The sequence below is a fragment of the Balaenoptera borealis genome, assembly GCF_965194805.1.
Source record: "Balaenoptera borealis genome assembly, chromosome: 5".
Classification (NCBI taxonomy): domain Eukaryota; kingdom Metazoa; phylum Chordata; class Mammalia; order Artiodactyla; family Balaenopteridae; genus Balaenoptera; species Balaenoptera borealis.
This window is the reverse complement of record NC_138862.1, coordinates 75078939-75103005: the sequence shown is the minus strand read 5'-3', so window position 1 is coordinate 75103005 and position 24067 is coordinate 75078939. Positions and strand designations below refer to the sequence as shown.

General features: G+C 37.8%; 1 protein-coding gene across 10 annotated transcripts in view; it reads right to left on the bottom strand.

The window, feature by feature from the left end:
• ATP13A4 (ATPase 13A4) overlaps positions 1 to 23545 on the bottom strand; it is a 139033-nt gene extending 115488 nt beyond the window's left edge. For all 10 annotated transcript variants that reach the window (XM_082393121.1, XM_082393125.1, XM_082393123.1 and 7 more), the window contains exon 1: positions 23312 to 23545. In XM_082393121.1, coding sequence (XP_082249247.1) covers positions 23312 to 23374 — 63 coding nt within the window. In that variant the 5' untranslated portion in view covers positions 23375 to 23545. The remainder of the gene's footprint in view (positions 1 to 23311) is intronic.
• Between the last annotated feature and the right edge of the window lie 522 nt (positions 23546 to 24067).

Below are 24067 nucleotides of genomic sequence, written 5' to 3'. Positions count from 1 at the left end.
ACTGGTATTCAGACCTAAGCACCGCCTTGGGGAAGGTTTCTTGCAATTCTGTAAGATGACACCGCCAAGCCATGATGCATGATTCTGGTTTTAACTGACAGAAAAGAGGCCTCATAATCTGCTGGAGAATTTCAAGCAAATGGATCTAAGTGGTAGATGATGAAGTTAGGATAGGTGATAAGGAAATGAACGACCCAATAAAAATGGAAAATTGTTTGGGAGAGTAGTGGGACAAAAGGGAGACCAGAATTTCTATCTTTTGAAATATTCTGGGATGTCACACCCCACTAGAGGATACTTCAGGACACAATGCTGGGCCAGATAGTTATGATATAATCTCAGGTATTCCTTTTATGCTTTTATTATTACAGAAGCAATACATGCACATTTTAAAGATTAGAAAAGGAACATACAACAAAAACTTTACATTCCCACAACCCAGAGATTCCCGCAGTTAACAACATGCTGCATATATGTTGTTTCTTTCACCAAAATGAAACCATACTATAAATGCTCTTTTCTGATCTGCTTTTTCATTCACTGGCCTCCATCTGTCCATGTCAGTGAGTTTTTATCTCAACTAAAACCCAAATTGTATTCAAATTTTTCAATGGACCCACTAAGTTCCACTACAACTGGTTTTTCCAAACTGGTGTGGCACTACTCTATTTCTTAACCTCGATGATAATTAATAAATTTTCACCTTATAAATATCTATTAAGTTGTACAAAAATGTTTCGTGTGCTTTAATATAGGTATTATATAATATTTCACAATAAAAGAAAAGGGGAAATGTCACACACTCCTATATGATTAACATCGTAATTTTCCTGGTTCTTTTAATCTAGATCTTTCCCTATTTCATGATAATGACTTATGGAACAGCCAGCACTTCTGCAAGAATTCAAATGTTAATAGCTACATTCCCAATGATTTCAGATTTTACACAAAGACAACAAATAAATGACCTAATCTTCAGCTGCTTTTAATTAATGGGTTTTATTTTAGAAATAATAACATCTATCCCAAAAAGCAATGGTTAAAAACGAATCCAAAGTTTTTGTTTATAAAGAATTTAATCATTTCAAAATATATATATTTACCAAATCATCACATTGTACACCTTAAACTCATACAATGTTGTATGTAATTATGTACCGATAACGCTGGGGGAAAAAATAAAAAGTCTATGAGCAAGAAAGAAAAAAAAGAACTTAATTTTTGTTTTGTTATTTTGCATTCTAATAAAAATAGAGGTGTGATTTTATGTCAATTTAAGTTTGACTATAAACCAAACCATAAAAGGGATTTCCTTAGCACAGTGCTTCCAAATCTTTTTTACACACAGTGCAGATCAGATAAGTAGATGAGGCTGCTTGAAGCTGGAGGAGATCAATATCTCAACATTCCTATATGAACTCCTGTAATCCATCTGTAGCACCCCCAGCACCATCCATGATATACCAACTGGGTAGCCTTGCCTTATCCTATATTTATAGTAAAACAACACCTTCTTTTCTCTTACTTACCTCAGTCTAATCAGAGTCGTAACAGGCAAAGTTGTACTTAAAATGAGTATGTCCTATAACTACACATCATTCTTAGAAATACCCTCTTACCTACCAATATGTGTTTATTCAAGCAGGTTTTTGTTTGTTTCTATTTTGCAAATGTCTGCCCCTACCTTGTTGTTCCTTCACCTAGGTAAAAAAAAATCCTAGCAATCTTTAAATGTTATTCAAATAAAACTTGCTCTATGAATCTTCCTCAGTCCGAATTCATCACAAATTTAAAACCAAACTCATTACCCACACCCTCTTCTCTCTCTGAATCACCACTACCACCACACAGCCAGTTATGTGACTCAGAAATCTAGGGATTCCCTCTAATATTCTCCCCCTCCTCCCTCAGCATCTAATTAGCTCAAGGTCTATGGATTGTGTCTCCTAGATTTTTCTCAAATTAGTCTCCTCTGCTTCATCACTGATAATTCTCTCCTATTAGTTCAACCTCTAGGCTTACTAGAATCACTGCAAGAGTCCCCATTTCAGTTCCACGTGCACCTGCACTGTTGTCCACGCTGCTACAGAGTTACCTTCCCAAACACCTTCTTTCAGTTCCTTACTAGAGTAACCAACCAACCCGATTTGTCTAGGATTGAGGGATTTTTGCGGATGTGGGCTTTCAGTGCTAAAGGCCAAAAGGTCCAGGTAAACCAGGATGGTTGCCTTAGATCCACCCTTCAATCACTTTAGAATGGCAGGCAAAGCTCTTCCTAACCTTCCCCACACTATCTTCTGAGCCTCTTCTCTCTGTTCTTCCCATCCCACTCCACCACACACACATACACCCTGCACACCAACTTTGCCAAGCTACATTCAGTTCTCCAAATGGAATGTGCTCTGTCTCTTTACATCTCAGTACCTGTGTACATTGTGTCTCCTTGATTTAGAATGTTCTTTGTCTTATCTGGGCTTGCTGGTAAACTCCTATTCGTCCATCTAGATTATTTTCAGTTGGCACTTTTTCACTGAGGTCATCCAGGAATTGGCTGTAGCTTCCTCTCTGTTCCCACAGCACCTTGGATATACTGCTGTCATAACACTAGCCCACTGAACTCTACCCTCTACCAGATATTTGGCCCTAGGACTTTTTTTTGTATCCCTAATACCAAGCACAGGGACTCATACACAGAAAGTGCTCAAGAAGGAAGGAAGGAAGGATGGAAGGACGGATGGAAGGAAGAGAGGGAGGGAGGGAAGGAGGGAGGAAGGAAGGAAGGAAAGAAGGAAGGAAAGAAAGGTATTTCCTTAGATCACTTTGCCTTCCGTGTAGAACTTATATTTGGGTTAGTTGAATAAAATGTTTGCTTCTTCCATTAAAGCATTAGGTCATTGAAGGCTATATCTATCTCCACAGCAACCACACTGCAGAGACTCATTACATTTGTTCAACTGATATGGTTTATCTATTGTCTAAGGCTGAGAAAAGATGGTGACATGAAGGTCTTTGCTGGGGGACATGTCAAGAGGGACTGCAGGGATGTATACATGTAGTCTAAAGGTATAAACTGAGTGCTCTCCCTTCCCTGTATGTGACTGCCATGGATTTACATTTGCAACAACCATTTCTCTTAAGGGGAAACCTCTTTATTGCTAAATAGATAGGAGAGTGGAGAATTGGAATCTCCCAACTAAACCAGGCACTGGAAACACCTGAAACAGCTCTACACTTAACTAGCTTCTCTGACTATTGAGAGAAAATGATTCCTTGCTCAGTCGTCATATAGCCCCTATTTCAAAGCCATAAGTAAATATTTATACCAGAGTGTCTAAATGTGGGACTGCCAACCATATGCATCAGAATCATATGGACGTTTTTTAAAAATGCAAATTCCTGGACCACCACCCCAAATTTTGGAGGGTAGGGCCAGAGGACCAGGGCATTTCCAGCTCAGTATCTCTGCTGATTCTTATGCACATGGCATCTGGGGAAAGTTGATCGATACAGTGAAGGAGACTGCCATTTAGACCAAGTAACATTTCTTCTCTCAAATGACTATTATAATGATAACTACCTCATAGGGTTGTGACAATTAAAAAATATGTTGCCTATAAAGTATTCACACAATGACTAACACAAGACAAGTGCTCAGTATGTATTAGCCAGTACTGCTCCTAGACTTTGAGTCCCTTGGTGAAAGAACATGCCTTTTTCATCCTTGTATTGACCTTGACATTTTGGTATCCAATATATGAACCTACAGATAATCGGCCCCCAACAAATTGAGTTACATTGAACTTTGATCTTGAATAAGGTTGGAGGGAAAATTTAAAACAAAATGCCATTTTTACTAAAATTGGCCAAGATCTTTGGCAAGTGCTGAAAACTGACCCAAGAGAGTTACAAAGGCATTTTTTTATAAAGTTGGTAGGATCCTTCATAAAGTGGCACAACCTTTCTAAAAAGCGATTCAGCAAATTTATCGAGTCTTAAAAGTGTTCCTAATTTTTGTTGCAGTATTATAATTATTATTTCTAGGAATTCATCATAAGGAAATAATCTGAAATGAAAAGGTAAAATTCTACGTTTTTATACACAAGAGTAAAACATGCACATGCACTAGAAAGAACTTAACTGTCTGACATTTGGAGAACAGTTAAGTAAATATGACACCTCCACAAAATAGAATGTTATTCAGTCATCAAATTGAAATTTACAATAAATTTTTCATGACATAGGGAAAATTTATCATGTGTTAAATGAATAAAGGCATCTATGGGTTGAGTCCAATAATGTTGAAGAAAATTTACAGAAAAAAAAAGCTAGTAGAAAATATATCAAATGTTAACAATGATAGAACCATGGTGATGTTTGTCATATTTCCTTATATTTTTCTGTGCTTTCAAAATTTTATAAAGTAGAATAAAATATATTTTAAAATAAAGTCAGAAAGTAATATTATCTTTAAAAGTAACTGAGACTTTTACTTCTGGAAACATGGAGTAGACTTACTTTTTCCTATTCCTCTCAATAAATTCAACTAAAATCCATGAACGTTATATAGAAAACAAACATAAGAAGGTTGAATGGTGGAGAGAAGGCAGATTGACTACAGAACTTGGGAACCAAGGAACCAGTGACACAGTAGTGAGTTCCCTGGGTTTTCTCTTTGCCTCATCTATGACTTGGAGCAAAAGAAGCTGGCAATGGGAGAAGACACACACACACACACACACACACACACACACACACACACATGCACACACCAAAAGCCTGATCTCTCTAGCCAAATGACCAGGAAAGGATCCAAAGTTCACACACAGAAAAACTGTGGCCCCACCCCACCTACACGAGCAAAGGCCAAGTGGGGAGTCTAGACTGCTCTTCTCCACATATTGTAAGGAGGAACCTCAACCCCCGGCGGGAATGATGTTAGATAAGGCTGCATAAGGAGCCAAGACTTTCATTCCCACCAAGTAATAGCAAGCACCCTTTTCCCTGTGGTAACAGTGGAAACTATGTGGAGCCCAGACCACCACTCCCAACCAGCAGTAACAAAGCTTCTCACCTCCTCCTCCTCCTCCGTGCTAGGGCATTGTCAGAGGAAGCCCAAGGAGAGCAAGATTTTTCACTACCACCTAGCAGTAGTAACACCCCCTCCCGCGGTGTCAGTGGAGGTCATGTGAGAAGGAGCAGCGAGGCACTTCTAATTCTCCAAGCCAGAGAGTTATCACTGGAAGCCTAATGGTGCTGAAACTTCCACCCTCAACCAACAGTAATGAGGAGCCTCCCCCTCCTCAAGTGTCAATGGCGATTGAGTAGGTTACCTGGACTTTCCCCACCAACTGGCAGTAATGAGGTGGTGCCCTACTCTTCCTCTGCTAGAGCAGTGGCAACAGAAGCCAACTAAAATATAAGTTTTAAATAAGATCCAGAGTCTTGTAACATAATACCTGAAATGTCCAGTTTTTAATTTTTTAAAAGTCATACCAAAAAGAAGAAGATCTCAAACTGAATGAAGAAACAGAATCAACAGATGACAACGCCAAGATAACAGACATGTTAGAATGATCTCATAAAGAATTTAAGTCAGCCATTGTAAAAATACTTTGAGAAGCAACTACAGTCACACCCAAAAAATGAAAAAAAGAGAATATCTCAACAAGAAATAGAAGATCAAAGTAGAACCAAATGGAAACTTCAGAACTGAATAATACAGTGCCTGAAATTTAAAAAAAAAAAAAAAAACCCTCAACGAATGGACTCAACAGTAGAATGGAGGGGAAAGAAATAATCAGTGAAATGAAAGATAGCATAATAAAAATTGCCCAAACTGAACTACAAAGAGAAAATAGTCTTTAAAAAAATAAAACCATAAAACCGGTGAAACTATTAAAAAAGATCTTATTATTCATGTCATTAGAAGGATAATAGATAATTTGAATAACCCTGGAACTATCAAGAAAATTGAATCTATACTTTTGAAATTTCTAAAAGAAAATCCCTGGGAGTTCCCCGGTTGCCTAATCATTAGGATTCTGGGCTTTCACTGCCCTGGCCCAGGTTCAATCCCTGGTTGGGGAAGATCCAGCAAGCCTCATGGTGCAGCCAAAAAAAGAAATCCCTAAGTCCAGGTGGTTTCACTGAAAAATTCACTAAACATTTAAAGAAGAATTAATATCAATTCTTCACAATTGCTTCCAGAAAATAAAAACGGATGAATTGAAACATTCCCTAATTCATTTTATGAAGTTAATGTTACCCTGATAACAAAACTAGACAGTATTAAAAAAAGAAAGGAAGAAAGGAAAAAGAAAGCAATCAAACTGTAGACCAATATCCCTTAGGAGTATAGAAGCAGAAGTCCTAAATGAAATACTAACAAATAGAATTCTGCAACATGCTAAAAGAATTATGCACCATTATCAAGTGGTGTATTCAAGGGATACAAGACTACTTCAACATTCATAAATCGATCAGTGTAATCCATCATGTTAACAGAGTAAAAAAAACAAAAAAACAAAACAAAACAAAACAAAAACACAATCATATCAATCAATACAGAAAATACATCTGACAAAATTTCACAGCCATTCATGATGAAAACTCTCAGAGAAATAGGAATAAAAGAGAACTTCCTCAACTTGACAAAGAACATCTTTAAAAACATACAGTTAACATTATATTTAATGATGACAGACTGAATGTTTTCCCCATAAGATCAGGAGCAAGACAAGGTGTCTATTCTCACCACTCTTATTCAAACACATTACTGGAGATGTAGCTAGACAAGAAAAAATAAATAAACAGCATACAGAAATAAAATTGTTTCTACTTGCATATGGCATGATTTCTATTATAGAAAATCCCAAGAAATCTACAAACAGAAAACCTCTTAGACTCTTGGAACTAATAAATGAGTTCACCGCAGTCACAAGATACAAGATAAACATACAGAAATCAATTGTATTTCTATATCCCAGTAAAGAACATGTGAATACCAAAACTAAAAATACAAGATGATTTACCATCACAAAAAATGAAATACTTAGATGTAAATATAACAAAATATGTACAGGACGCATATATTGAAAGCTACAAAATGCTAATGAAATAAACTAAAGAAGATCTAAATAAATGGAGAGACACACCATGTTGATGGTTTGGAAAACTCAACAGAGTGAAAATTTTAATTCTCTACAAATTAATATATGGGTTTAATATAATTCCTATGAAAATCTCAGTAAGATTTTTTTGTAGATATAAACAAGATTATTATAAAATTTGGAATATGGAAAAGCAAATGAACTATAATAGCTAAAACAATTTTGAAAAATACAAATGAAGTAGGAGCAACAAGTCTACCTAATTGCAAGACCTATTATATAGCTACCTTAATCAAGACTGTGTAGCGTTGACACATAGCTCAGCAGAACAGAATAGAAACCAAGAAATAGACCTATAAAAATATGCCCAGCTGATTTTTGACAAATGTGCACAAGTGATTTAATGGAGAAAAAAATAGCCTTTTTGACAAATAGTACAGGAGCAATTGCACATCCATAGGCAAAAAATGACCCTCAACCTAAGTCTCATACCTTATACAAAAACTAACTCTCAATGGATTGCACACTTAAATATAAAACATAAAACTTTAAGAGCAAAAGCAGGAAAAAATATTGGGACCTATGGCTGCACAAAGAGTTCTTAGACTTGACTTCAAAAGCACAGTCCATAAAAGGAATAAATGGTAAATTGGAATTCTTTAAACATTTGCTTTGTGAAAATTTTTGCCTTTTAAGAGGAGGAAAAGAAAATCTATTGACTGAGAGAAAATATTTGCGAACCACACATCTGACAAAGGACTGGTAGCTGGAATGTATAAAGAACTTTCAAAACTCAACAGTAAAAAAAAAAAACAGTTCAACTAGACAATTGACAAAAGACATGAAGATGCAGATGGCTAACAAGCACACAAAAAGATGTTCAAAATCAATAGCCATTAGGGAAATGCAAACTAAAACCAGAGTGAAATATCACTACATACCTATCAGAATGGTTAAAATTAAAAATAGTGACAATGGTAAATGCTGGTGAGGATGTAAAGAACCTGAATCATTCAGACATTGCTGATGGGAATGTAAAATGGTACAGCCACTCTGGAAAACAATTTGGTACTTTCTTTTAAAACTAAACATGTAACTTCCATACAACCCAGTAATTGCTCTCCTGAACATTTATTCCCAAGAAATGAAAAGTTACATTCACACAAAAACCTATACACAAATGTTTATAGCAGCTTTATTCATGATAGCCAAATACTGGAAACAACTCAGATGACCTTTAATGGATGAATGGTTAAATAAAACATGGCGCCATGGAATACCATGGAACACTACTCAGCAATAAAAAAGAATGAATTCTTGATACACACAACAACCTGGATCAATTTCAGGAAATTACACTGAATAAAAAAGTCAGTCTCAAAGTTTACATACTGTATGACTACATTTATATAACAGTCTTGAAATGATGAAATCATTGAAATAGAGAACAGATTAGTGGTTGCCAGAACTTAAGGAGGGAGTGCAGATAAGAAGGAAATGGATTTGGCTGTGAAAAGGCAAATGAAGTATCCTTGTGGTAATGGAAACGTTCTGTACCTTGATCGTATCCATGTCAATTTCCTGATTGTGAGATTGTACTATAGTTTTACAAGATGTTACCAATGGGTACACAGAATCTCTGTATTATTTCTTACAACTGCATGTGAATCTACAATTATCTTTACAAAAAAAAAAAGACAAAAAAATGAATGTGTCGGACTAGATTATTTCTGAGTGACTTTCTATACCTGAAATTCCATGATTTGAGGTGTCTAAGGATCCATTTGGCTCTTGGTGATAAATGGCTGAACTATGTCTAGTAGGCAAAGCTTCTTACAGATCTGGGCAACCTCAAAATGAGGACAGGTATGAAACTAAATCAGACAGATCCTACAGATCTATATCTATTTAGAGATGGAAGAAACAGAGGCCCGACAAGGGAAATTCCTCACACAAAATGAATGGTTAATGGAATAATTCATGCTAGAAAGAGCCCAGGCTTCTAAACAGGCCCTTTCCACCATGGCGGTTTGTAAATATCTACTGCCTTCACTGACAGCCTGTCCAAACTGTTAAACACCACCCAGCCCCAGTCCTTTCAGAGCTCTACTAAATGAGCACTGGTGGATAAAGAAAATGTAGACAATCTTAACAAGTAACATTTTACTATGGCAATAAAGCAAAAGTTTTTTTTAAAAAAGAATGAGACCAGAAAGGAAAGGAAAAGAACAAGTCAATGTTTTCTGTAAAGTACCACATAGAAAACATTTTCAGCTTTGTAGGCTATACGGTCTCTCTCACAACTATTCACTTCTGCTGTTGTAGTGCAGAAGCAACCAGAGACAATCTGTAAACAAATGAAGGATCTGTTTTCCAACAAAACTTTATTTACAAAGCAATCAGTGGGCCAGATCTCACCCACAATCTGTAGTATGCAGACACCTGCCATAGAAGAACAACAGAAACATTTAATGTTTGCACCTGTAGTGACAGTACCTACCTAATGGGGTTATTATAAATTTAAAATGAAGCATCACAAGAAAAGCGCTTATCAAAGGACATAGGTCCTAGTAAGTAGTCAATAACTACGACTATTGAAATTATTAGGCAAGAATTGTAAGCAGCTCTTTTGCCCCTTTTCTGTTTGTCCATCTCTGTTTCCCTCAGACCTTATTATGAGATCACTAGGTAACATTTAACCTAACTCCTGTCTTATGCTCTACTGAATGTACACAATGCCTTGTCTAACTTGTTGATTTCTTTCCCGGATTAAAAGGAGTAAGAATGAAGAATTAAGTAGTTAAAGAATGACTGACTCTTTACCCCCAGCATAACCCTCAGCAAATTTGCAGGTGGACCAAGCGGGCAAGATAGCATCCAAAGGAAGATCAGGAGAGGTCAGCAAATCTGCATAGAATGGAAACATGACAAAGAATCTCACCCCCTCCATTAATGGTTAACTGAGATTATTTCCCCCTTTTCCCTTTAACAGTTTTCACGGCCTAGCAGAATCTTCAGAGTTGGTTTTGGAGCATAAGTCCACCTTCTCCCCTGGTTGCCAGTCCTGATTAAAGCAACCTTTCCTTTCCAACCAACAACTGTCTCTTGAGTACTGATTTTTCAACCGGCGAGGAGCCAAACCTGAGTTTGGTAACAGAATCAGACTGATCTAAGACCTGTCTGGTTCTGAACAGAAAGGTCTGAACTCCTTATTGTCAACAACCTTGGTGACACAGTAAGTGGCACTTCTGTGTTCCTCCTGGTAGATGCCCCTTTATCCCAGAATCTCTGTGGATTTCAAAGAGAGAATTACACTAAGAGAAGGTAGCTTCTTTAAATTATCATTCCAAGATTTTCTGAAGTAAATTTCAAAGAACGATGCCACATGAAGAGTGATTGAAGGAACTCTTTAGATTGGAGAAGAGATACCTGGAGGGGTGGGGCTGAAGGACATACAAGAACAATTTTTAAATGCCTGACTTGTAGAAATGGAAGCTGATTTTTGACAGGGAGCCCCAAAAGGCAAGAGCAGTAAGACTAATGAATTCAGGTTAATAGAACTGTATTTCAGTTCAACATAGAGTTTTTTAAATTGTCTGCTCTGTCTTACAAGGAAATGATTTATCTTATGCTGAGTTTCCTTCTCTGATGGCATTTAAGGAAAGGTTAGTTGGGTGAGGTAAGGGGCAGGAGAAGGTCAGATAAACTTTGAAGAAGCTTTTGGCCTGAGACTCTGATTCTATGGAATGAATCTGAGGTGAAATGAAGTGTAGTAAACTAGGCATCTATTTCTCTCAATTCTAATCCTTATTTACCTTTCAATTTGTATGCTGTTTCATATAATTTTGGAATGTAACTGTAACTAGCTACATTCATCCATCATTCATTCATTTATTTATTCCAAAAATATATATTGTGCACTTACTTTGTGCCAGGCATTTTTCTAAGCATTGGAGATATAGCAGTGAATAGTTGATCAATAAGCTATGAAAGATTAAGTAGAAAAGTATACCTTCCTTGGGGTAATAAAATATTCTACTTTTATTTGCATATCTTTTGCTATTTTCAATTAGCCAATTAATTTATATAGGGACCCTTTGTAGGCAATTACTTCAATGATGTAAAACTCAAAAATAATTTTTTTCCTGCTCTGTGATCTTGTGTAAAAGTTCAGAAAGAAGATGATTGGGCTTTTCTGCGTATAGTGTGAAAGTCCCATAATCAGGCCTTTATTAAAGAACAGATACTATAGCTGTGACTACAGGGGATAGAATTTGATACCAAGATAATAGGAATTCTATCTTTTATTTATTCCTCCTAGGGTAGAAACAGCAGGGGGAAGCTACATAGAAAACTTTCCTGAAATGAAATATGAAGCCTCCCTAGTCTATTGCTATAGCCCCATTCACCTCTGCAACTTGGGACTGCTGTGGTCAGAACTGATCCTTTATATGCACATGATGCCTTTTGCCTGAAAAGCCTTTAAATAAATAGAAGTTTCACAACTTTCTATTACACACTTCCTCTTCATAGTTTTCTGGGATGGAGAATGGGAAGCATGGCATTTCTGAGCATCAAAATCATATCCCTTCTTGCAGTTCCACACGAGTCTAGATCTCTACTCCTGAGAGGGGTTTTGAAAGCCAATCTGGCTTTACAAATGCACAGACGCCCCTGAAGGGTATGATTTTAGCAACTAGGAAAGACTGTCTTTAAAAATATCCCTCTAACTTATACAAAACACAGACAAGATTTATATGCATTTATATGCAAGATTTATATTTATATTGTAGATATTCACTACAATATTATTAGTAGTAGTAATAGAAAGCTACCTATGTATATAAGAATCTGGTAATCATTAAATTATATTATATAGCCATTAAATTAATGTTTAAGTATTTTTAATAACATGGGGAAAATGTACATGTACTAATATTAAGTGAAGGGAAACAACATAAAATTATGCAGTATGATTTCAAATTTAATTGAAAAAAGGTGAAGCACAAACAAAAAAAGACTGAAATATAAATGTATAAAATAAAATACTCGTGGTATTTGCCTTGGGTGATGGCATCATTGTGATTCTTCTTTTACTTCTATATTGTGCATATTTTAATCATTGAATATGATTAAATGAACCTTTTTAGTAACCAAAATTATTTTATTTTATTTCATTTTTTATTTTTTATTTTATACTGGGGCATAGTTGATTAACAATGTTGTTAGTTTCAGGTGTACAGCAAAGTGATTCAGTTATACATATACATGTACCTATTCTTTTTCAAATTCTTTTCCCATTTAAGTTATTGCAAAATATTGAGCAGAGTTCCCTGTGCTATACAGTAGGTCCATGTTAGTTATCTATTTTAAATATAGCAGTGTGTACATGTCAATCCCAAACTCCCAATCTCTCTCTTCCCCTCACCCTTCCCCCTGGTAACCATAAGTTCGTTCTCTATGTCTGTGAGTCTGTTTCTGTTTTGTAATAAGTAAATACGATTCAATGAACTTTTAAAATCAGAAAAATAGCAACATGGATGGACCTAGAGATTATCATACTAATTGAAGTAAGTCAAACAAAGACAAATATTATATGATATCACTCATACGTGGAATCTAAAAAATAATAAAAATGAACTTATTTACAAAACAGAAACAGAATCACAGACATAGAAAACAAACATAATTACCAAAGGGGAAAGGGAGATAAGTTAGGAGTATGGGATTAACAGATACACACTACCATATATAAAATAAACAGCAAGGATTTACTGTATAGTACAGGGAACAGTATTCAATATATTATAACAACCTATAAAGGAAAGAATAGGAAAAAAAAGATATATATACAGAGAGAGAGAACCGAATTACTTTGCTGTACACCTGAGACTAATACAGTACTGTAAATCAACTATACTTCAATTTAAATAATTTTTTAAAATAAAAATGAACATATATTTTTAAAGGCTCTTTTCTACCTCTTCACAGATATCTAAAATACCTTCAGCAAAGCTCCATATTTTATATTCTCTAAGGCAAAAAATATCACAGGGGGACCCAACCACTTTAAACATTATTTGTTCAGTTCAGCTAACCTATGATTTATTGACTATCAGATTGGAAATTCTGTTCATCCATTTGTATTTTCTTGTCTAGACCACCCAATCCCCATTTATTTCAGTCCAGGTAATAGCATCCAATACCCCAATTTTCTTCTGTCAAACCACTCCCTTCACCACCCTCTGCTGATGTGCCTTATGCAGAGTTGACTCTGACCCCAACTCTAGGACCGGGCATGTGACTAAGACCACGGTATTCTCCTGTCCACACTAATAAATTTGAAAAGAGGAGATGATCCAATCAGAGCCAGTGAGAAAAGATGAGTCTTTTTTGCTCATCTATTTTACTGAGACTATTGAAAGAAAGGCAAATTGTTTTTTCCACTGGCTTAGTATCTGGGGATATGTAATCCTGGAGTTATCAGAAGGCCGCATGTGAAGTTTGGGACGAAAACCAGTACTGTATGACCAAGTTGACAAAGGTCAGTTACTTCTAAGTAGGAAATCCTCTCTGACACAACCAAAAATCCATTGGTGCTGGATGAAGAACGGAAGCAAAAATCCTCTACCACTTACCATCCTGAAACCAGGATTCTACAAAATCATGCTCAAGAAACTGCGATCAGAGGGGCAGAAAGCTCCCATCTCAGACCACTGACAGATAGAAGACAGAGGTGGCTACCATGGAGAGGATGAACAGGAGTATTGACAAAGCACCACTCCCTGAAGCCCAAACACAAAAGGACTGGCTAGGATTACCTTCTCTGCCCCTACTAAAAGCCTAGCACTGAGTAACAAGCCAAGGAGGACACACTGGTGGAGGGACAAGAGCATGAAGAGAGACCACTTCTGTGATGCAGGCAGGCACGGATGGCTGAAAACTGAAGGGGAATCCAGGTGACCTGATTCCAGTACCTGTGCCCTTGTTCACTTTCATGCCCAAAAGATCAGAAAGCTATGACTTTTATAAAAGAGACCTGGAGGTTTTCTCACAAACTCAAAATGAGCCCTAAATATAACATAGCTGCTAAACTAATACACACTGTGTTGGGCTTATTTTGTAGCTGTAGTAGTGGTGGTGGTAGTAGTGGTAGTAGTGATAGTCGTGGGTAGTGATAGTAGTAGTAGAGATAGTGGTATTAGTAGGGGTGGTAGCAGTAATAGTAGCCAGGAAACTATTGGAGTTACAGCAGGAGATTTGGAATCAACCTGCCAAGGTTCAAGATCTGTTTTTGCTGCTTCTTAACTTTCAGATTTGGACAGATTACATAATTTCTCAGTACTTGTTTTTGTAAAATTCAGATTAACAACTCAATTGAGTCAGGAAAGAAGAGAAAAACTCTTCTAATATTTGCATAAAATCTTGAATCTATCTTATCAGAAATATATTAAATAACTTCAATGTTATGTGTGAGATATAGACATGAAATAAGATGCAGTACCCGCCCCTACTAATTCGCAATCTGTTGAGAGAGAAAGATAAACACATGGCTCTACTACAGGATCCAGTGAAAATTGCTATAGTAGGCTTTCAAATCCACTCCAGACAAGGAAGGGACCAAGTGTGACCCAGGGGCTCCCAGATGGCTTAAAGAAGGAAGTCAGATTTGAGATGAGTTCTGATGGAGGGGCAGGGCTCTGATGGCCAGATATTAGGGTGAAGATACCACCCTGGCAGAGAAAGTATATAATATATTCTGGGAAGAGCAAGAAGACCACATTTTGATGATGAAAGAAAATGGAAAGTAAAAAATTGTCTCTTGGAATTGACTAAAGGAAAGACCTGCACAGTGTGACGTGGCCTCCAAGCTGAAAGATCCTTATCGTGCTTGGTGATTCCAAGCTGAAGGAGAGAAAACTTGAAGGTAAATGTATGCCATAAAATTCAACCTTATTCTTCCATTAAAAGCAAGTAGAAGGAACAACTTATCTACCCAAACTGCATTCTTGGATGCTTTTGTTTTTGACCTGGCCTCAAAAATTGACCTTTCCTCACAATATCATCTTCTTTGTACTGATCCTGATACTGGAGTACCAGAGATTCAAAATCCTGCAGCCATGGTTCCCCCAAGAAGATTCTGGAAATGCTAAGGTGATTATAGTCTCAGCCAGAGCCCTGTGTGTGCAACCACTAAAATCAGAAAGTGTTCTGGCCTGAGGGACATAATATTTCTCTGGAAATCACCCAGTCCATTTGGGCCTCTTTCTGTTCTTTTTCTGAGGGGGCATCTAGGGCATAACTGTGCTCATTGTACATAAAAGTAGCCTCAGGGTGAGGATGGATTTGAGGAGGCGATGTTCTGAGCTGCCTTCCAACTCTACCCAGCTGTGGTTTCAGGCAACTCACCAAGGTTTACATGATGGGCATCTAGAAATAGCTGTAGCCCATTTAGATACATGGTCTCACTCTGGCTAGTCTTCAAGAGGCTTTGAAATAGTCACAGAGTCTTGAAACTGGTGTCCAGGAATGAATTTCCTCTGGACATATCACCAAATCACCAATTCTTTTGAAGGCTAAGTGCCTGTGCTCTGTGTCTTCTGTGGGCCTGAGGGAGCTGTAGGGTTTAGCACTGGTTAATTATTTATGAATAGATTTACTCCTTATTCCTTTATTCATTGAGTAATTAATACAGCAACTGCCATAAATTTCCATCTCCCACTTAATGTAATGTCTCCAGATATGTTCTCCTTTCCATGACTAAAAAAATCTCACAGCACTTTGAAAAAATCAGGAGTATCACTTAAATTTCTTAAGATGTTTCACAGAGATTTTATCCACGTGTTTTGAAACTTTTTAAACCATATTTTGTATGTGTGCTGGAGAGTACACCAAGAAACCATCTGCATTGGTCTCTGGTTCAAACTGGTAAGGTATTATTATCTCCATCTTGTAAATGAGGTGAAATCAAAGAGAGATGACCATGATCTACTTTAATAATGGCAGAGCCAACACCACAGTGCTGGTCTCCAGACTCTTAATGTTGTGTTTCTTTCAATTATGCCCTGCTGCTTTGCAACCATTAACAACTGAAGTAGTGCATCCAAAATTAAGCAAAACCAAGAGGCAGCAAATTATCATGCTTAAAGCACAAACTTAGGCTATAGCCTTCCATTTACTTAGCCAGATGAACTTGTGCATGTCATTTAATCTCTCTGTGCCTCAGTTTCCTCATTGGTAGAAGAGAGATGTTCATCCCTCCTAGGGTTGCTGAGAGGGTTAAATAAGTTACTATATGTAAAGTTCTTAGTCCAGATCAACCGTCATATAAGTATTTGCTGTGACTATTGCCATCCCCGCTCCCAACCTGTTCCTACTTTTCCCTATGGGATTAAGTGGTAGCATCATGTTCTCCCATTGGACAAAGTAGGAACCTTAAAGCCTTCCTTAATAATTACTCATCCTGTTCACCCCTTCTCTCTTATACCACAGTCTATGGATCATGAAGTCTTTTTAATTCTAATTTTTAAATATCTCTTAAATCCATTCTTCACTCAGCATCCTGAATCTCTCACCTGGACTATTTCAAACACTCCTTCCTTGTCTTGCCTCCTCCAACCAAACTTCCTCATCCCCTGACGTAACATCCTTTGGAAAGGCAAATCCTACCGTATCATTCCCTGTTTCAAATTTTTCAGTAGCTTCCCCATTGCTTCCATCAGGTTGGCATCACATCTTTCTGACCAAGTCCAACTCAACCGTCAAAGATTCTAATTTAGTAGGCCTGGAATGGGGACCCAGGAATCTATTTTTTTGTACTCCCCAACTTGATTCTGGTATGGTTTTTTCATGGACCAACGTTTGGGAATCATTGGAAAAGATAAAATGTATACTCATTAGGATGTCTTATACAGTCCTTCAAAGGCTGGCCCCTCCAGGGAAATTAAATGCCATCTTTCCCCTTGGAGTGTTCTTTGACAGAGTTGCTACTTCTTCTGTGCTCCCACAGCTCTGTATGCATAAGTCCCACAATGATACCTATTTCAGCACACTTTCATTACATTTGCATCCCTGGTTCCCCCAACTGTAGGACAGCTTCATGAGTGTGTGTCTTGTGCAGTCACACAAGGACCTGCTTTTGGAAGGATGCTCTGCTACAGTGATCTTGAAGTTCTTAATAATTCTTGAACCAGGGATACCTCATTTTCATTTTGTACTTGACCCCACAAATTACATACTCGGTCCTGCCGACTCTACTGTGAAATCCTTGAAAATAGAAACTGTTTGCTATTCACTCGAAATCCTCTTTGGTTAGCACAGAGGACTCCTGGTACAGAGTAAGGGTTTGGTAAATATTTGTTGAGTTTATATGTGAACGGATGAAAGGGTAGAATAAGATATCTCACAGAAAAATAGTGTAGCATGGCTAATTAACTCTGAAGAATAAGCTTTGTTTATGCCTGAGGGAGAGAGCAGTCAATTGATAAATTCACAAAATGATTGACAATCCCCAATAAATAACATAAAATTTCCTAAATTTCTCTTTAAATTTCTCAAACTGTTGCAGCCTTTGAGCCTTGTTACCTCCCTGTTCTTCTCAGAATGCAAAATTGCAGGTTAATGGGGCTTGCAATTGTGCCATCGGATATGCCCTCAGTGTGCCAAGAACTGTGCTAAATTCTGGGTGGGAGTGGGAAAGGGGAGAAGGAGGCCATAGAAAGGTGAACCAAGCAGGGCCCCTCTTCTCAAGAAGCCATTAAATCGTACTTTTCAAGAGTTTCAATCAAAGATGAGTTGACTTCATGGGAGTTCTGCAGCAATGAATCAAGAATAAAGACCCTAGACTTGGCCAGTGGCCCAGCTTCCTGAACATTTCAACTGACAAAATGTCTCAGTCCGAACACAATTCCTCCACTATGAGATCTGTGGGTTCACTAGTTAACATTGGCAACCAACTCGGAGGTGCTCATGCAGCATAATAAATAAGTGGCTATTGAGGTGGGGGGAGGTGCTTTTGCTCCCTGGTGTTAAGGAAGAAAAGGCCAACATCAGCTATCAAAGTGAGCCAAATAATTGCAGAGGACAGATGCCCCTAGCTCACGCTGAAGGCGCAACAGGACTTCCAATGTGGCAAAGGCCACACACCACCCTGCTGCTATATTGTGTGCCCGTGGCACTAACTTCTTGCTGTTCCCACAAATGACTTGGAAGTTCAAAAAGAGTTTCTCTTGCTTTTCCACACTCACTAGTTTTTAGTTACCCAGTCTACTGGTTGATATAACATCAGTGATAGCATTAATATATTCTAGTAAAGAAAAAATGCTAAGAAACGTATAGCGATGTGATCAATTTCAAATTAAGGAAATGAAAAATAATTCCGCCTTAAAGTATCATTTTCACATTCCAGATGAGCCAAAGTCAAAAATACTGATAATGCTCAACATTGGCAAGTATGGTAGAGAAATCAAGTATTCTCAAAAACAGACTGCTAGGGGGCTTCCCTGGTGGTGCAGTGGTTGAGAATCTGCCTGCCAATGCAGGGGACACGGGTTCAAGCCCCGGTCTGGGAAGATCCCACATGCTGCGGAGCAACTAGGCCCGTGAGCCACAACTACTGAGCCTGCGTGTCTGGAGCCTGTGCTCCGCAACAAGAGAGGCCGCGATAGTGAGAGGCCCGCGCATCGCAATGAAGAGTGGCCCCCGCTTGCCGCAACTAGAGAAAGCCCTCACACAGAAACAAAGACCCAACACAGCCAAAAATAAATAATAAATAAATAATAAATTAATTAAAAAAAAAAAAAAAAGACTGCTAGTTAGAGTATATTTCTGTACAACCGCAATCTTAGGGAGGGCAATTTGGGCAATGTAGGGCAATGTATCAATCAAAATTTAAAACACACATCCCCTTTAATGCAGCAGTGCTTTTTCTAGGACTTTATCCTAAGGAAATGATCTGATAAATATTTTAAAACACATGCACAAAGTTGTCCATCACAGCCAAAAAAATTTAGAAATGACATAAGTGAGTAACATGAGAGATTTACTTAGTATAGCATAGTCCATCCAAACACAATTTAAACATTAAAATGGTTATGTGGAGCTGTAAATATCAAAAGGAAAATATGTCCCTAATATATTTTAAGTGTAATGAAAAGCCAGCTTCAAAAAAGAGTATAAATGGAATGACTCCATTTTTTGTTTAAAAAAAAAAAAAAAACGTATTTGTAAATAGGTGGTGTACATTCTTTTAAGAATAGATTGTGATTGTCTTTTGTTTTGGCATGGTGCATAGTGCAAATAAATGGATGATACCCAAACACAATATTCTTATTCTATTCAGACATGTATGGGGGTAAAAAGGGAAGTCTTGAAGAACAAATATGAGCTGTGGTGTGCTGGAATGTATTTAACAGCAAGCCTTCAGGTGGGGCAGGTAGAAGTTCTCTGTAGCACTTACTGATTTCTGTGGCATAAATACTCCCAACATTATTCATTTCAAGCTACTAATGTGACATCACTGAATGCAGAGTTGGGAAGAGATGTACAGTAACATACCATTATGTAGTATTTCCATGATACGGATGCAACAGATAAAAATAATCATAAGAGTATAGATAATACTAAAATGTAGTAAAATATTAGAAAGTGATTGTATATGCATTTTTTATAAATCTGGAAGGAGAGTCACCAATATAATAATATTGATCATGTCTGGGTGGAAATTTCATGAATCATATTTACTTCATTCTTTAGAACTTTATATGTCATTTCAATATTTTTTATAGTAAACATATGTTACCTTTATAATCAGAAAAAATTTTCAAGGTTTTTTTTTCTTTCTTATTTGCTAAAATCTAGGAAAGAAAGAAATCAGAGAACACAACTTTTAAAACAAGTCTAGCTGTAACAAAACACTTCCCCAAAAAGGAGTCTAATCTCATTAGAGTATAACTAAAGATAATGGTGAGTAAAATTTGAATCAATTAAATCATATCTTTATTCAGTCATGGTATAAGGAATTGAGCACTCAGTGTTTCTAAGGCCTTTCAAAATAAAAATATGCAACATCTGAATACAAAGGAATTTGAGCTCCCAGCCCATCTTACACTCTCCCTCTACAAATAAGGACACTGAGTCCTAAAACTGGTAAGTGTTTTCCAAAGTAAGCACTACAAAGCAGGTTATAAAGTAACTCAGCTCCTCTCCATTTATAAATGGTCTCTACAGCTTGTGAATAAAAGTATATATTCCTCACTTATCATTATTTAATGAGAAGAGATGACCTCATGGTGGGTGGGTGGACAGGGTAGTATTCATTCATTTGGTTAATTGCTGAAGCCCTCACTCCTCCTATCTGTGCATAGACATCAGCTTATGCTTCTCCAGAATTTTATACTTCTTCAGACAATTCCACATAGACTGTCTTAGTTGATCCTCATAAGAGCTCTGTGAGACAGGTAATATAAGAAGGACAACTCCCATTTTACAGGTACAAAAACTGAGGCTAGAGCAGGCAAGTGGCTAGCCCAAAGCTAGTGAGAGCCTGGTCTCTGGTTCCATTATGGTGCTGTCTGGGAGATGGTCTCCTCTTTGAGGTCTTTCAGAGGCAGTCATCTGGGTGAACCTTCTCAGAAGGTCACTTTCTCCTCTTTCCTGCCTTGTCCTCCTAACAAGTTCTTTCTTCCATTGGTTCCTATCTCATTTTGCACTTAAGGATATTACTTTCAGGTCACCTAGAGTGTCTCTTTCATTCCTGTTTTATTAGTTCTAGAGTGGAAGATAGTCCCAGGCATCATTAGGCATGGAGATATTCTGTTCTTCTTTATTTGACATGAGGGCTAAACCCTAGAATGCTGTTTTCTCTTGAAACTTGCAGTCATTTCTATCATCGGAGGAATGACTTCTGCAAAGGTCCAAAGAGTGTATATTAGAAAGCAAGAAACTGTAAACACTTTGGTGTGACACATTTCTAGACAATCTTGATTTGCTAAAAGGGATTAACGTTGAGGCCAAACAAGACAGACTGACTCAGGAAATACAAATCATGTACCACAAGAGATCCTGGGAAATCTAAGCAGATGAGATGCATCTAAGCTTTGTTTTATGAGGGAGGAAGTGTGTTCTCCTATTAAGAGTGCTATATCCTCTGCAAAAGCTGAAGAAGGCATCAGGAGGCTATGTTCAGGTCTACCAACTTAACCTACGTGGGGTCTCGGCTCCTGGTCTTCATGGTTGATGTAACCTTAGATGAGCAAATTCTCAGTGTATCAGTTTTCTCCTCTTTCAGGTGGGAAGCATAGCACCTACCTCATAGGGTGTAGTGAAAACCAAGTTAGCTAGTAGGCAAGAAACTATTGGTAAACTAAAAATTTCTAAATATATGTGGCATACATTTAAGATATCCTGCTAATCTTTGAAGCTTACTGCTCTGGGAGAAGGGAATGGAGTAATGAGTTTAAAAGGGACAGAGTGTCAGACACAGCAACAGGCAGGTGGCCAGGTTTCTCCAGGCCGAGCAGGATGGAGAGCTCAAGAGCGCATACTAATTGTTGCACCTCCACTGAGACTACCGGCCAGATGACTCCTCTCCAGAAAACACAGTGTCCTTTCCTTGTCAAAGGCCCTCTCCTAACTGGGCTTTCAGCTGCATGCAATACTAAGTTGACACTGTGATGCATTGACTGGGTGATGCTGTTACGAAGATGAACTATTAACCACACTGCTTCGCTAGGATACGTAGGCTAAAGAAGGGGTAGTAGTTTCCCTCGAACTAGGAAAGCCTTGACAGAAAGTAGATGATTCTTCATGACTCTTGAATGAGAAATTGTGGAAGAGAAGAAATGAGTGTGCAGGAAAAGAGTAGGTGTCTTTCCATCTGAGGATTTGAGGGAGAATTTAAAAAATCAGTAGAGGGAAGGAGACTCTGCCTTCTGGTGAAGAATATTCAAGATGAGGATCAAATTTTCAACTTAATATAGAGAATTCTCTTCATTCTCTTAATATAGAGAAAACACTCTGGAGAAATAAGGATGATATCCAACGTGGGTCAGAAGGTCATTTCTGGTGACATTTGTGTAAGGCCTAAAGGCAACTGTCATTTGGTGGTCAAACCCAAAAGAAGTAAGGAGATGGTTAAGAAAGTCACGTAAACTTGGGTGACTTTGATTCCCTTATAATTTTTTCAGCTTTGATAGCAGAAGGCATCTACTCTTGAAGGTCCAAAAAAATGTTGTTGCTATAGGAACAGGTAAGCAGATTAGACTTGAAAGACCAGTTCAGGAGCAAAGAATTTAACAGCCAGGGCTAAAGCAATTAACCAAGAAAACATTTTAAGTAAGTATCTTTTGGGTTTGTTATTTATATATTAATTCCAGGAAGATAAAAATGTTACTGTAGAATGAGAGCTTCACATTTTAACGTTTTAATTACACCATTACTGGCATAAAAGTCTATGCTTACACAATTAGCAGAATAGCCTTATTAACAGTAGTACACATTCCTAACTCTCTCTTGATTATATTGTAATTGAGAAATACAGCTTTAATTTCAGCAAGAGCATAAAAATCATCTTTGATTTTTCCTGCAGTTTCTCAGATGGGAACACATCTAAATTAAAAGAGACAGTGAACTCCAGAAATTTTTCTGAGACCAATCTTTATGTAGGGAGCTACAAGTAAAATTCTAGAAGTAAAGAGAAATGCATGTAGGCTGATAATTGTTAATATTTTATATGTTTTCCCTGTCCAACAGTCTTTGTGAACACAGATGTGTGAGCAGAGAAGAAGGTCAGAACCCTGGCTCCCCTCCTATTTCACTGTAGATGTGCTACTTCTTCCTATCAGGGAATACACTGCTCTCAACATTAGGGATTTGCTGAAATTATTAGACGTTTTGAACAGAACTTGCTATACTGATAAGACTCAAAAACATATCATGAACGGGCATTGTACTTCTCTCCCTTTCAATTTTACTTCAAAACATTCTTGATAAAATGAATACAATATTTTCCATCCTAGAAAATTTCTGCTATCAGAGGTTACATTTATGAGAAAGAAAGATTTCTTGAACATTACCTTTTCTTACATAATGCCAGAATCAAATCGCAGAGAAGAGTGTGTGTGTGAGTGTGTGTGTGTGCGTGTGAGTATTGGAGGCTGGGGAGTGGGAATGGAAAGAGGGGGGGAAAGTGGCTAGAATCTTACCATCTCATTCTCTTCTCCTTCATTGAGCAAAGCTTGCTGGCCCTTCTCAAAGTGGTCCCCCATGGAAAAGTGATTCCACTCCTCCCTGACCTTCTGGAGCAGATGCGTCCAGGACGAATTGAACTTGCCCAGCCACCGCCGCTCACCAGCTGACTGAAAGACTTAATGATCCTCCAGGTTAAAACTCCTTCTGGAGCACACACCTTCTTTGAGCAAATGACAGTACTTAGCAAACTGAACTCCTCCTACGAGCCACCCTCTGCGTGGAGGAATTTCTGCAGGCTCCGGGCTAACTGCATTCTCTCTGAGCAGCTGTCCCAAAGGAGGCTGCTCCCATGCTGATCTTTTTGTGCCCAACATACAGGGAAAGAACTCATTGCCTGCACAGTGCCTGCCAGCAGAAGACATCTGACTGCAAATCCAGCGGGACAATGCGGAGTTGGCAGGACCTCTCTGAGGAGAGGGAAGCGGGCACAAGGACTCCCAGATTTATTCATGAGGAACGGGGGTGGGAAGGAGGCTAACAGAGCTGCAGAATTTATTTGATTAATGAAAGCCCTAATCCATCGGCTTTTAATAAGATCCTCATTCATTTTGCTTACCAAAGGTACAAATTGTGACTAATCCTCTTCAAAAGGTATTTGAAATCGCATTCCTCTGTGTGCAAAACACATCGCACTTAATGTGTACGTGGAATTGTTTACTTTTTTGAGAGACTTGCAGAAAAAAACCCAAAGGTATAACCAAGCTATTCTG